The sequence below is a fragment of the Lepeophtheirus salmonis genome, chromosome Z, assembly GCF_016086655.4.
Source record: "Lepeophtheirus salmonis chromosome Z, UVic_Lsal_1.4, whole genome shotgun sequence".
Taxonomy (NCBI): domain Eukaryota; kingdom Metazoa; phylum Arthropoda; class Copepoda; order Siphonostomatoida; family Caligidae; genus Lepeophtheirus; species Lepeophtheirus salmonis.
In genome coordinates this window covers 21555349-21571669 of record NC_092584.1, presented here as the reverse complement: position 1 = coordinate 21571669, position 16321 = coordinate 21555349, and the positions used below count along the sequence as shown (strand labels likewise).

General features: G+C 31.6%; 1 protein-coding gene across 1 annotated transcript; it reads right to left on the bottom strand.

Annotated features, from left to right (window-relative positions):
- Positions 1-425: 425 nt before the first annotated feature.
- On the bottom strand, positions 426-13868 carry LOC121130351 (SET domain-containing protein SmydA-8). The gene is made up of 4 exons (XM_040726106.2): positions 13601-13868; positions 2024-2138; positions 944-1961; positions 426-877 (listed from the first exon to the last, which is right to left on the bottom strand). The coding sequence occupies exons 1-4, from the start codon at positions 13762-13764 to the stop codon at positions 642-644; spliced, it is 1533 nt and encodes a 510-aa protein (XP_040582040.1). The 5' UTR covers positions 13765-13868; the 3' UTR covers positions 426-641.
- Positions 13869-16321: the final 2453 nt, after the last annotated feature.

The following is a 16321-nucleotide window of genomic DNA, read 5'->3' as shown; positions in this document are numbered from 1 at the left end:
ATACATTTTAATGTCTTATATAAAATACACTTTTAATTCTAAGTAAAGTTTAAGTCAATATATTTGTTGGCCCTGTTTTGACATCCACTATTACACAATTTTTCTTAATGTTAATGAAAAAAATGGGGTTCTTTTTGCTATAAAGTTTGGTTGTTAAGGCCCCCAAAAATGGAAGACATCAAATCTGTAACATCACCTGAAAACGTTTTATTAGCGTTTAAATGTTAATTTATTAAACACGAACTCGATGTTCTACTACAATGATCAATTAGTATTCCCTACAATTTGAAAAGAAATAATTGGAGAAAATGGGAGTAATTGCCGTATAATTTGGGATCTTATTTCTTTCTCTTTTCGGAGGATTTTTTGGAAGATGCAATGAAAACTACATTTTGGTAATCAACAATCACAGTAGATTCAAAGTATTTTTATGTATTTGATACTTTATTTTACGTTTTAACAAAGTTTCAAGTCATTTCAAAAATATTAGAGGGACATCCAACTAACCAATTAGCTTTATATAAATAATAATTAATATATTTTTCAAAAAATAGAGACACAATTTGAACAAAAAATAAATATTATATACTTCAATTTAAGGTTTTGTGATGATTTTCTTTAAAAAAACTTGCGTTCTCTTCTTAAAGTGTTTTTAAAATATCATTAAAGTACTTTATTTTACTATTGTTTACTTCCTGTATTCCTCTTTCAAAATTTGACAATTCACCAATCTTAAAAATGCATTCAATTTCCTTGCATAACTTTAAAAACTCTCGAACTCTTTTAGAAATGGATACTAAATCCTGTACTGATCCTCTTTGGCAATCTGCATTGAGTAATTTGTAGTCCACATCAACTAATTCGAACAGAACTTTGCCTATAATTAATTTAAAAGCATGGTGTATAATTAGTGTATCAAGTATATATATATATATTAATATACCTCTTTGACGATTCAGTCCGGGGATAATTACATTAATGGATGCTAGTAGATGGTCAATCATTTCTTTTTTTAATTCAAGATCGCTCAATGTATATAAGCCTTGTGTTTCTTCACGACAGTAAATAGGCATAAGCCATCTATATAGTTTAATATTTAGTTCGTGTTGAGGATGTAGAATATTTTTTGTTACTTTATAAACGTCTAAATATCTGTTTATATTATATCGATCTGAGCGTATAATTTCTTGTAGTTCCTTTTCGCAATAGTGAATCTTATCCAGTCCACCAAATGTTTCAGAACAATTGGTACATTTCCATTGATCCGGTATTGTATTATGTATGGGAGCGCCAAATCCATAGCATGATGGACATTTAACATGATCAAGGAACTCTTTACCTTCAGAGACACATCGAGAGCAACAGCAATCAAAGTGCCATTGAGTTCGTAAACTCTTTTGCCTATTGATTTTGGACATGAAGGGGTTAATATATAGTGATAAAATATCTTCCCCCTTGTGAATGGGTAGTGTTGCCCTACAAATATTCTCATATGGCTTTTTAGAGGAATAAATATGCTCTACATTAGGTAGACATCCATGATTTAATAGAGATGAAATTGGAAGTAGACCTCTAATATTAATGCGTATCTCATATGCATTAATATCCAAAATACCTGACACTTTTATGATTTCCTCTTGAGTAAAGTAACCAATCAATCTTTTCACAATGTGATGATCAATATCCTTCCATCGATCCGTTTGGATGACTTTATCGGAATGATCCATAAGTTGTTCTATTAAGGCATATGCTTTCGGATTTGTTTCTTTTAATAAACATAGTCGCATTGGTAGAACCACAAACCAATTTTGATTGTTGATTTCCCCATCAATGAACTCTGTGCATAGGTCCTTGACGGATGAGAGAACCGTACATTCTTTGTTGGAGGCATGGACCAAGGAACATTTTTCCATATCACATAAGGGGTACCCACATGATGAGCAGAGCTTATTGGGTTTGACCTGTTGGTGAAAATGATGATTATATTACTTGATGTTTTCACATTTTGAAATATTAATGTAACCTTTTCAGAACATGTTATACAAAGAGGAGTGACTTCATGATTTGGTCCAACTACGACAGGTCTATCAACAAATACTACTTCTCCAGGATTAATATCTCTGGACGCAACTATATGTCTAGAAAAGTAATGTGGACGCAAATTAGATTATATATAAATAATAAATTCAAAAAATATTCATTAAAATTGCATACAATATCTATATGAACAGCAAAATGAAATTTTGGCTCAATAAATCTATTTTGCAGGCGAATATCACCATGACAAGGTCATATTTTTTGGCCATATAATCGTAAATACGCGTAAAGTTAAAGTTTTACTAAAATCATTGTGCATTTTATACTGAAAATTAATATATTTGGGAGTGTATCAATTATTATTTCTATATCTTAGGCGATTTATATATTAATAGGTTGCGTAAATATTTCCTAATATATTTTTTTCCGTGATCTTATTTTAAAAAGTGTGACAAATTAGCATTAACTTAATATTAAATTCTTAAAAGATGTTCCTTATTTTCACTTTAAAATATCTTGATAATCTACAAACGACTCATCTTTTTGAAATTTCTATGCTAATTTACATGTATCAATTATTGATGCAGTTTTATGTAGACTATAAATGTTGTATTCATCAATTGCGCTACTTTTGAAGAATTCAATGCAACATTGTAGTATATTAATAATAAACTTGAAAGAATGTTTATCATTATTTTATTTTGTTGATAGGTCAATGTAATGTTGTTTGTTGATTTTATATTTTTTTTACTAAAGATTGTTTTGTTTATTAAATAAACATTGAATAAGTTACTGTTATGATTGGCCTATTTTGATAGGAACATAAGACTAACATCATTATATTATTGATGTTAATCATTAGTTATACAATGATATGAAGCAAATGTTATCATACTCGAATTTTGAATATTATAATATTCTTTGAAGGATTAATTTTTTGGAAATTTGGATATTGTGGGGGCCCTCCAGTTCACCCGTTGTGGATGCCCCTAGTTAGAATAAAGTCTATCATAATTAAAAACTACAAAATAATAGTGAATGCTGAATTTTATTATTTATTGACGAAATGAATAACTTTTGTCTCCTTTCAAACTTTGAATAAGAAATCTTACTTATTTAAGACATTTTAGGGGAATGAAATTTTGCGTATGTTATTTTCTTAATTTTCTATTACAACTTTTCCGATTCAAGATGAAAAAAAACTGCCATATTATAGAATTCTTAAAAACAATATATCCATTCACCTTTTTGTATGCGTGTGCGTACAATAGATAAAAACTTATGTTTAATTTATTTTAATATCTTTTGATAATGTTCTCACAAAAGTTAATTTAAACATACAAAAATGAAAAAAAAATATCAAAAATACTCAAAAACAAAACTTGATTGTCAAAAAACTAATTTTCCAATTTCCGATCCACGCGCCAATCAATATTAGTTATTAATATGTATTTAAAAAAAAAATATTTTTTTTTTTTTGTTTAATATTCACACAATAATTATTTCATTAAAACAAAAAATAGTTAGCAAATAATATAATGACAATGGACATTTTTTATTTTACTCTTAAATCAAAGCTATTAACTATTAGAAGGTCATACTAATTTAGTTCTCATTAAAGACTTTGAGGTGAAGGTCACAGATATTTACCAATACACAAATGACACACACGCAAAAACATGACGAAATGTGGTTTGAAAAACAGAAACTTTGTTCTTTGAACAAACAAATTAAAGTTATGTACATAAAGAAACTCAGATTCTTTTTTCTCCAACAAATGATGAAGTTATTTAACCTTCTGTATATAATTCATTTAGAATCCAAAATGGAGTACTTCCCCAGGAGTGTTTTGGCACTTTAACATTATATAGAAATATCTATATTAAGTTAATAATTCATTATTGAGTGTTTGTTAATATCTTAGAACCAGGGCTGTTGAGTTATATTGGAGTCTTTTTGATGAAATCGGAGTCAAATATCGGAAAATGTTACTGACTTCAACTCGTGCAACAAAGATTATTTATATTTATGTATATAAAACTTAGTTATAATCTAAGGCTTACTTGGGTCGTTTGAAAAGTACATGCAAAATCCAAGAAATTACACTACTGGCGCGTAACGTGGTTATGTTTAGTTAGTAGCATCTCTAGGACTAACATACACCAACTTCATTCAGATCAGTCTATTTATTTTTGTTTGAAACGAGGAGGAGGAGTGAGTTTCAAAAAATGGACGATAAAGAATTTTTTGTGTTGATTAAACATTATTTATGGAAGACAAAACGCTTTGTGAGACTAAAGAATAGCTTCATATACAAAATAGGCACTCTGCACCATCGATTAGAACTGTTTACAAGGGGTTTCAAAATTTTCGGAGTGGCCATATGGGCACAAGTGACGTTGCACGTTCTGTACTCCCTGTTGGGGTTACTTTTTCCAGAAATCAGTGATGAAATTAATAAGGTGAGGGATGAGAGAAGAGTGAATGAGGGGGGAGATTACCAGTGCAGTAGGCATCCCGGGTTGGAACCCTATTTATATCAATTTTGCCACAACAACTGCATAGGTCTGAGCTGTAAGATGGAAGTCACTAAATGTATTTCCTTTCTGAATTGCTCCGATGTGATTGTTCTTTGCAACACAAGATCAAGTATAAGTGAAAATTATGGATTTAAGGAGCGATACATTCTGTTTCAATCTTTAGAAGGCAGTGCTAACAGAGGGGTTGCTATATTGCTAAAAGAAAACTTGAGAACCATCATGAGGTATGCACATCCAAGTGGTAATCTATGCTGCATAACCCATAGAACACCGTGGTTTGAATATTGATATCTTTGGAATATATTGCCCTAATGAAGACAATCCAGAATTATATTTTAATATGATTCAGCCTTTAATCAGTAACGTGAATACAATTATTACGGGGCACTTAATTTAAAACTGAAAAAGGTGGCTACAACTGCAAATGGAATGGTGATTCGAAAAATGTCCGTAGCAATCAAGTAAATTATGATGAATATAAATATTATTGAGTTCACTGCTGGTTTCGTAAAGAACAACATATACATATTCTCTACTGATACACAAAATAATTAGAAAGTCACATCCAGACTCGACCTATGCCTTTATAGAAACAGTGGAAGCTATTAACCAGTAGACTTTCAAGTAATTCCTAATTCAATATCAGATCATCTAACCATACGGACCATATTTATAATGATAAATAGGAGACACAAACGTAAGAGATGAAGACTTAACAGTTCTCTCTTAAGTGATTCAGACTGTCAAAGGAAAATGCTCAATGTAATTACTCTAACCAGAATTTGCCTCAGACAAGGCTCTTCTATATTAAATGAAATAGAAACTATGGGAAACTCCTGAAAGAAGATTGCAATTGACTACTTTATAAGAAAAGCAGTCAAAAGAAAAGTAGAAATAGTCAACATAATCAAAATGTACAAAAGCATTGAAACTTAAATATAAATAAGGTGTCTTACAGATAAAAATTTGGAGACACCTGCTCGGAATTAAAATTTAGAAAAATAAAGCTGCCAAGAAAAAGCATAAATTTCTGAATAGAAGGGAGCAAAAAAGATTTTATGGGCTGGACAATGTAATATACGCCTCTGATAATAAACCGGGAAGAACCTTTTAATGATCAACAATATAGTTGTCGATCATTTCGAAGATCTCATTTAAGTTTCAAGTTTCAATGCTTTTGTACATTTTGATTATTCTGACTATTTTTACTTTTCTATTGACTGCTTCTCTTATAAAGTAGTCAATAATTTCATTTAATATAGATTCCCAAATCAGTGTCCGGCACAGATGGACATATTTCTGAGGCAGAAAGAGTATTCACTATCCAAAGCTGTAGCAAAAAAGGGAAATCTCTAGGAACATCTTGGATTACTTTTAAATTATACTCAAGAACTTGCGCCTATTTCAAAAGAGTTATTCAAATTTCTTTTTATAGAAGGTGAGTTTCCAATGTTTATAAATGATAGATTAATCATAACTATTCTAAAAAAGAATAAGGATACAAGATTTGGTAGTAACTTTAGATCAATAACCCATCAAAATATTATCTACTAAATTTTCTCATATTTCATTAATGAACGACTAAAGAATACACTACCTGACATATTATGTGCCCTCAATGGGGATTTGTTACTGGGAAAAGAATTAAAAATATTATTACTAATCTTCAAACGGCCATTGAAAATGAAGAGAATGCTACTATTGTGGCACTTAATTTTAAAAAGGCATTTGACACAATTTATCATCCTTTGTTTATAAAAAACTTGAAAGCATATGGGTTTGAAGATATTATTGTACGGGCAATAGTGACTATGCTGGTCAAATCTGTAACTAGGTATGTTAATGGTACTAAGAATTCTAGACTTTTAACGTTGGATGAAGATGTAAGCAGGCAACCCCGTTACAGCATTTATGTTTATTATCCCTTTTTAGGGCTATAGGCAGTAACAGACTAATATAGAAGACCAGAGTTCATGGAGAAAACCATTATAAACCTATGCTGATATTACTACATCCCTCATGGAATAAGTGCAATAAGTGAAATGTTTCAAACCTTGTCTTGGGTTGAAAAACTCTCGGGCATAGAAATCAATGAAGATAAGAGAGAAATCGTTTAGAAAAAAAAATGCTATTTTATAATTTTTTTTTTTTTGAAAACTGAAATCAACGTTTTATGAGTAAAAATTAGTAACAGGGCTTCTTCAATCAACACAGAAAATGTTTAAAAAATTATTGAATTCCACATCAAAACTATAAAATATCTAAGGTTCCATCGATGGGAAGTATAGACGTGTGGAATACATATATAATGTCTAAAGTCATTCATAATATTAAAGTAACAGGTTTTGACGAAATTGTATGCCAAAAAGTCGATGGATATTTAGATCTCAAGAAAAAGAGAAACATTTCTTGCAAACGAATATATACCTCTAAGGCACTTCAAGGATTGGGGATTTTAGAGGTTTTGGGAGGGCACTTCAAGCGGAATGGACTTTTAAGTGTCTAAAATAAAAAGATTTGTTGAACATCTCAGTACTTCACGAGGTCTTAGGACAGGATCCTACATATAATGGTCTACAACCAATCATACAGCATCTTACCAGTTGCAAATTCTTGATTTCTCTTCTTTGTGATGTCCAATGGACTTTACAGAAGCTTGAGTTGTCTCTTGGTCAGAATATACCTCTGAGATGCTCAACATAACAGATTCATGAGTCTTTGCAAAACATTCCAAATGTTAACACGAGCCTTGCAACAGTTTTTAAGGCCATAAACAGTGATTTGAGTATAAAGTCATTCTGCCTCTACAAAAGAGATGTCCTTGCCAACAAAATGAAGGCCTCATGGGCTGCCCAAGGAAGAAAATTACTAACCCATTAGAAGTCCCATGGTAGCCGAATTATCTTTTATTAAACAATGTAGTGTCGACAGATCCCACAATATCCAGAACGAAATATGGTTGGCCAGAGAAATATATGTCTTATACGTCTTTAAAACCACTTTTCTGATCAGCGGCATGACTCTTGGGGGCATTACAAGCAAAGCAGTGTCATGCCTCTAATCTTCTCTGAGCCAAAGGAGAGGTTAAATGACAACAGTATAAATATAGAGATATATTTTAAATATTGACAATTCATGTTTTGTATTATCATTTTTTCTATTTACTTTTAGTTATGTTGTTTAATTGTTGATTTAATCGCGTTATTTTATTGTTAGATGGTGCTTTTGTCTACATTAACCTATCTGTCTAAGGGATACCATGGATGAAAGCAGATGCAAAAGTGTCGAGTTCCTGTTTCAACAAGACTCGGCCCCTCTCACAAGGTCTCCAAGGCCTAAAACTTGTTTAAAGAAGAGAAGGTTACATTTTCAAACGCCTAGACCGGGCCCTCAAACTCCGCCTAAAAGAATCCCGATTGCTTCTATCAGGGGGAGTTACAAAGGAAGGTCTCTCCCGATTCACACATCAGCATCGACTCCATAAAGGCATCTATCGTCAAGTACTGGAATAAAGTCTTCTCTTCAGACATGTTTAAGGCCTTCAAATCCTTTGGCGTCTACAGGATTATATATTTTGCTTTCCTTTTGAGGGGGGAGGAATAAAAATTGAAAGTTATTTATTTATTTTTTAATAATTTAAATATTACATTTTTTCCTTTGATGCATAATTTGCCCGAACGACGAATAGATTTTGTAGTAAAAGGCAAAAACTCCTTGATTTAGGGGGGGGGGACCAAAAATACACGTAGTAGCCTTCACAATTTGAAGAATTTTTGGGAAGAGACCAAAAAAGCTGACATGTATTTTTATAAGATCATCTGCAACCACCCTAGAGAGGGAGGAAATAAAAACAAATTCTACTTTGCATCCAAAACCTATACAAGGTGGTCCTGATAAATTTAGAAAATATTTATAGGTTTATAACAAACGAACTTTATATGGTAGAATCATTCTTTTTTAATTATTTTAAAGCTACATTTAAATATATTCAACTATTTATAATGAGATCTGCCGCTTCTCTTGATAACCTCGACGACACGGCGCTCGAAGCTTTGGCAGGCCTGGGTAACCTCGTGCAGATTCAGCTTTGCTATTGTATTGCTTCTGGTTTGGCACTTTTAATTTACATTCTCTGGATACATAGAGTATCCAAAAGAAGAAATTGCACATTCCTATAAGGTATTGCACCAGCCCACAAGGCCGTAAAGAGCAAAATATTTTGAACACATAATGTCCTCACACTTGGATGCAGGATTTTTGACTTGCAAATAGCCAAGACCTAAACCTTTGGGATTTCTATCTCTAGGAGAGGGTCGAGTATGATGCCTACACCAAGTATCATTTGTCTGTGGAGGCCCAGAAGACCTCCATTACCCGTACAATTACATGGATGGACCCTTATGATATTTTTCGGGATTAGTGCGAATCAAAGAAATATATTTATATGATAAATACTTCTAACATGTGTTCTGTCGGCCCTTTTTTATTCGGTCTATTCCGATTATGTCTCAGAATCTTTCATATCAGTCTTTGAGACCGTTCATTAAGACGGTCGGTCCTTTAGACTGTAATTACTAATAGAACTGCTTAAAAAGAAGAGTAAATATAGTTGATTTACGTCATCAAGGACTGAACTTGATAGTTTTTCTGAATGAATTGGACCGAACTAAGACTAAACCGGACGTGAATGCAGTTTTCTGTCCTCGGTAACGATCTGCACAACACTACTTCCTATATTTAGTGCAAATTGATTATTTTACATGCGAAAAACTGTATTTCTTATTTTATCTCTTTCGTGAGAGACAAATTATCATGAATAAAAAATATTTAAGTTATGGACTCATCAATTTTTTTATTAGATAAAATAATATATAATTATTATATCAATGAACAAATGTAAAGTCTTACTCATCAAAAATAAGACAACTGAAATTTGACTAACTATAACGTCACAAAGGAGTTCATTATTCAATGGAATGTGATTAAAAGTGTTTCTATTCATTCAAAAAAAGTTATTTGGAATTTATTACAGAATTTGATCCTTTTTAAAGCTTAAAGTCCGTTTCTCAACTTTCATATTGGTGCAAATCCTCTTAATAAAATGGCGTAGATTATTTTTGACGCTTCAGATACTTTTTCATAAATTAAGAATTGTATGATATTTTCCTGTCCAGAGTATTCTTTGTTGCCGAACTATCTTTCTTATAGTGGTGTTTTCAAACGGTTGAGCAGGTACTGGATGATTGAACATGGAGAGCAACGGAGTCTTCTGAGCTTTCATTCACTTTAATATTTTATTGTAGTCATGTTCTTTGTGTCTACGTACGTCAAGTCCTTAAGGATCAACTTGATTAAGTAAAATTGTAATTTTTAAAAAAAGAGAAAAAAAATTAAGTAACTGTCGTGTTGAAACAGAAATTCGAAACTATTTGCCTTAGCCTTCATCACAGGTATCAATTGGTCGGAAAGGAATTCATGTTACCTATCAGAACCCACCATCTCTTTTTGCTCTTAGAGGATGGGAGCATGACAGTGGTGTTACTCCCAATGACGCCAAGATTCATGATGCTCGTACAAAACTTGGTTTTAAAGACGTGTTGCCCACAAATCGGTCTATTTGTGGCCATGGATCTGTTTTTCTGGAGGATGTGGGATCTGTCAACAGTCTATTGTTTATCATCCGAATAAAAGAGGATTCGATTACCACAGGACTTCAAATCATTAAGCAATTTTCTCATGTTGGCTGCCTGGGTGGCCGTCATTTTGTCTGCAAGGATATGTCATTTGTAGAGATTTCATCCTCAGGTCATTTTTGATGGTCAAGAGACTGTTGCAATGTTGGGAATGGGGTTTATATCACTTTTCTCGTATATACTCCTTCCTCCTTCCATCAGTTGTAGATGTCGTAGACACTGATCTTTGGATACCCGAGCATCTTCTTGATGTACGCTGTGCTGTGTTCACCGCCAGCAAATGAGATGATAGTGTTTTTTTCCTTGTCTCCTACATCAAAACTACTTGTTTTGAATGAAATGTTGTGCAGCTAGTTTAAAGCTGTGGGTATCATTTTAAAATTAAAATAACCGAGTTAAATTGTTTCTTTATTGTTCCAGATGTAGCTAAAGATGGTCCAGATTTAGATGAGCGAACTTGCAAATGGAGACACTGAATGGAATTTCCAAAAACACAAATCTAATGACTATTCTTGTTAAATTGGTATTTTACAACGTACAAGTTTTGTCGTCGTTTTCGGCAACTTGAACAGTTTTATTTATCTTCTGAAACTTGAATTATTATTCTCTCATTATTTAAGAGAGAACAAATAAGTATAAAGGGTAAGTGCGTAACGGACTGAGAGTAGAATTGAGTCAAGTAAGACTTGAATCTATTTATTTTATCCCTTGCTGCAACAAATTCAATCAAACTGATATAACTGATAAACTGTCACATCATGGTTATCATATTTTTGATGAGTTACTAGTAAATCTCAAGAGTACTTGAGTTTATTATGAGAATTTTGAAAAACAAAACAAAAAACTCCAGTACAGAATTTGCGATCATGAAACATCGCTACTTAAAAATGCAATAATAGAAATTCGTAACAATTATTTTGACCTCTAAATATGTTGAAATAAAAGAAACCAAAAATGAAACGGTATTCAAAGCAATTTGAAGGATGCTTCCGAAGAGCTTCGATGTCATGACCTTTAATAAGATTAGATGTAATTAATTATCCGTCAGATGAAAGAAATAAACACATATCTTACCCTATTTCTACCAAGGGCATAAGGAGACCGGAGTTACTCAATATAATACTTATAACTCCGAACAAATCCTTATGCTTAGTCTCCACCTTTTAAGAGCAAATACACTCGTAATTTCTTTAAACTTATATGTTCTCTCTTCAAACATAGAAATATTGTGATAACAGCCATGCTAAATACAAAACCCTTTTCAGATTGTCAATATGAAACTTTTTTTTTTTTTTGCAAGTGTTATGTTTTAGATACAATACGTCTTTTATAATAAGCATCTGTGCAGCTAAAATAGATTGGTTACAACCTGACCCTAGTAAATTATTAATGTTTTGATTTATAAAAAGTTGAATCACGCCTCTGACAACCACGATTAGATTAACTTAAACTAATTTTTATCCTAATCTGCGGTACATTAATTATGAAAACAGTTTTATAAACGACTAGTTGTTATTTTTTTTTTCAGTATGACTTTTTCTCGGATCAATTTATTGGCGAGCAAAAAGTGTTGGAGCAAGTTACGAGGATAGTTCAAATATAACCACCTGGAAATACTTCATTTTATATAGTTTGTATAAATTTAAATAAATGATATTAAGAAACAAAGAAAAACATACTTTCCTAAAATGAAAAAGTAATGCTTTAAAACTGTTTTAGTAATCAAATCCAACATTTGCATACCAAACGAAATAAAATGCAAATTTGTATCTCTCAATGTCTCAAAAGTCCGGTAAATCCACATATTTGGGATATTGCTTTGCATTTTATTAAATAATGGCATACGTGTGGTACCTTAACATTAAAACAATTTGAATAAAAATCCAGAAAAGTAGAAAATCCCAATTTATTTGTTTACTTCATATACAAACAATCCCCCATATTTCATAAACATCTTGGAGTCATTTATGGGCTTTGTATTTAAATTTGTAGAATGAAGAATTTTTTAGTATAGTACGTAAACTTTATTTGATTTAAGGGGCTAATATGGCCCTTTTAAAACCAAATCTATCAATTTATCTTTCTTGCATTGTGACGATGAATTGTGACTACTTTCAATACAATTACGACACGCGCCCCAAAGGGGTTAATAAGGATTTTTTGTTAATAAAAATGTATGATAAGTAGTCGTCGAAGAATACAAATGTAATTTACATTTGAGAGACATTGTTATGGGTTGCTTTTGTATGAACGGGATATCATATGTAAAAACAGCATCAAATTTTTGAGTTGAAAGCACTTCTTAATATTCCTCATGAACAACACCAATTAGAAAGAAGGATAATCTGGATTAAAATATTAATATCAAAGGGTAAATCTGGCGTTGCACAATGCATTGGAGGGAGCGAGAAATCGCATTGATAATTTTTTCTTAATCTTACCGTTGTGGTGCAGGGGAGTGTGTATGGGTATTTTTACAGGCATAATAATATAGCACCTGTACCTACATAATATCATTTTTTTTTAAATTTATCTTATAAACTTAAAAATAACATTACAATATAAATGCAATAAAAAAATTGTCTAAATTAGAAGTCCTTTTTTTACTTTTGTGAATAAATTGCAAAATCTAAATTTCGTAAAGAAAATTCCTAACAATGGGTTTTCACTAATTTTCTACGCATTGACATTGTAAATAGGAACACAAATCTACCAGGATTTTTTCTTTACTTGTAGAACCAAAAAAGTTATGGAGGATAATGTCGTCGAAAAAATAACCTTCAATAACTGGTTCGTTTTTGCAAATGACCCAGAAATTAAAAGTGCTATATTGTAATGTTGAAGTATACAATTTTAAGTTCAAAATGCATTGTCTTGTAGCATTTCTTCTTTAAAATTGAAAATTAACCTTTGATGAAATAAGGAAGAAAAATTGAAAGTTCATATTCATAAAATGGCAGATATTTTAGTTAATATTTTAAATTTTGTATCTTATTTTTTGCACCTGAAAACGAAACTCTGATTTTCATGGATTTCTATTTTTGCCCAAAGCTTTTTTTAATTGTAATAAATTTAGAGAACGTTGTTCATTGTATATTTGTTTTTTGAGACGTCAGTTACATTATTATTGATCACGAAAATTGGCAAGTTTCAGAAGAGGCTCCAATACAAAGTTTGCATGGACAACCATAAAAGACACACACACAAACTGTATTATATATATATATGAATCAGCATTTCATTATTTTGAGTTGAAAGAACAAGTTTTTATAATTTTACGAATAAACGACACCGATTGGAAAGGAGGATTTATGTATTATTTGACATTACCGGCCTTTGATATCATCTTCTTTAATATCTATTGGAATGCATGATCCATCTCTTGGAAGCCTATGAATGACTGCATGTTCTTCACAGCAAAACCCTTTTCCACAGCTTGGACACACTATTGACTCTGATTGAATACAAAAAGTACACGATTTACAACTTGACATGATTCTGATGATTTCAAAGATATTTTTTTTTCTTTAATACTAAAATGATAACTGAGTCATTAGTGATCACTAAGCGCTATAATTATTCACTAGTTCTTTCTTCATAGTGCGTACTAGATATATATATATATATATTTAGATGAGCTTTTCAAGAGCATGTAAAAAAAATATTTTTTCTGCTTAGATATACATTATGCGATGTTGAACAAAAAAAAATATTTTTCCTATTTTAAGACTATTCTTTGTGTTCGAAAATACAAAAAAGAAAACAAAAAAAAAAAAGATCCAAAAGTTGTAATAACAAAAGATTGAATATCAATATTATTAATTCTAAAAAAATCCACTTTGATATTTACTATGTTTTCTATTTAATAATTTTTTTATACAAATTGTATGTAGATATTAAGGTGGCTCCTGAAACTTTATATGAATATGTTTAAGCTAAAAAGACCTGATATCCCTTAGCAATTGGGACTGACTATATATAAATTGAGTCCGTGTATATCATTTTAAGGTAACATTTCAGAGTTTATGTCATTATCTTTTGATTAAGTCTGTTTTGAATGTGATCAGGCAATAATTAACGATAGACCAGCGAAGAAGGTCAACAATTGTCGAACTTGCTGACGCGGGGAACGACCCTCTTGTTATAATGAAGGCTACTGCCTACCATAAATTAACTGTTTACGGGGTAAACAAGGGCTGGAAGGTCCAGAGTAAGGCCAGATTCCTAGAAGTAATCTAAAGAGAACCACGAGGTTCGTGACAGGGCTGAAGAAGTCAGTAAATGTATCACCTATGACATTCATGTTAACCTTTGAAGATTATTGTCATTGCCTGGATGATTAAGGAGGCCAATGGAACACAGTTCGTGTTTCAGAAAGAGTCTGCTCCTTCACACACAGCCAAAAAGACAAAAGACCTTCTTAAAACGCAATAAAATCCCTTTTGGAGTACAAACCCCGTGCAACACTCCCCTAATTTGACCTTTTGGACTTCTACTTCTAAGGGAAGTTGGATAACAACAGCATCAATCCTCCAAAGGCATCCATTACCAAGAACTGTGTGACTATTGATCCTGCATAAGTTGTCACGGTGTGCAAGGCCTTCAGACCACTAATCAAGGGAAGGGTTGCCGAAAATGGAGATCACTTTGAATTACATTATTATCATTAAAATAAAGAATAAAGTGAATCCCTACACTTTTTTTTCCCCACTCGCAACCTTGATTGATCTATAAGCAGTTGAGTTCAGTCCCAATTTATCTGAAACACCCTGTAGAATATCCTTCTTCCTCAAATTTGTTTTTAATTCTCCAAGCCATCATTTCTTGCAGCTATATTTCTGGAAGGCCCCCTAATAATGGATCTACTTAGCATTCCTTCCCGAGATGTTGCCATCTGATACAATTTTTGCATTCCTCATTAGCCTCCGTAGTAGTACCCTCCCATAACTTTCTTTATCTAAGGAGTTATTTCCGCCCATAAATTAGTTGCGTTGAGATACTTCAGAACATTAACTATATTTAGTAACTATCATTCGATTTATTTGTTAAAGTTTAGCCCCGATATGGCCTTGTAAGTAAAATAAGTGATTTTCTATTTATTTCATTGTGACTACTAATTGTGAAAACTTAGGAACCAAATTTGAATTATTTTAATTTAATACAATATTCGATCACACCGATTTTTTACCAATTTATTTTTGACGGCAAGGGCACGTTCCTCACTACTACGACATATAATAGCGACTGACAAAAAAAAAACACCATCATGAAATCAATACAGTTTGATTGCCGAACTTTAAGAAAAAGGGATTTATTCCAATTTTTTTATTAAAAGTAAATATCTACCAATAATAAAAACTGAGAAGGACTCGTTTTTTAAAACATTTTCTAATCCGTTCATCTAAGTCGTGAACACTAAATTTGTACTTCTTTCTCAAGTAATAAAGGTACCAGGGATGGATTTTGGTTCTTTATATAAGATCTAAGTAATTTCAGGTGTTTTTTTTTTCTTTCTTTTTAAATTATTCGGGTAATTTGTATAATTTTACAGTTTTCAGTGTTAGAAATGATATTTTATTATGATTCTTGAGGATTGTCCAGATAAATTAGGAATTTCTTTATTGGCTAAAACGAACAACCTAGAACAGGAGGAACTATAGTTTATACTTGATTGAAAGGTATATATAATTATATTCAATTTTTTTTTTTTCAACATTCTTTATTTGGTTTATATATTATATAGAACATACATATATATATAAATAAACCGGAGCAATTGGTAAAAAATTACATAAATAAACATTATAGTTTATGATTAATGCTCCGCGGTAGAATTTCAAATGAATATCAATCTTTGAAAAAGCAACATTAAGTATGCAAATTAAAACTTATGATAAATATTTGTTAAAGTTTTTTAAAACCCCTTTTAAAATACTTCTATGATTCTTTGAAGTTGATGGAAGGTACCGGATTTCTTCCCCTGCTAAATTCCATGACTCACATCCTGATTTAGGAATTTTCATTGTGAGAGAGACATAGCGGATTGAAGCT

Excerpts from the sequence above, each read along its gene's own strand:
- LOC121130351 (XM_040726106.2), bottom strand. The coding sequence starts at position 13,764 with ATGTCAAGTTGTAAATCGTGTACTTTTTGTATTCAATCAGAGTCAATA. Across the intron at positions 2,139-13,600 it reads GAAGATGATATCAAAGGCCG|ACATATAGTTGCGTCCAGAG; the intron begins GTAATGTCAAAT and ends TTACTTTTCTAG. Across the intron at positions 1,962-2,023 it reads GTATAACATGTTCTGAAAAG|GTCAAACCCAATAAGCTCTG; the intron begins GTTACATTAATA and ends TTTCACCAACAG.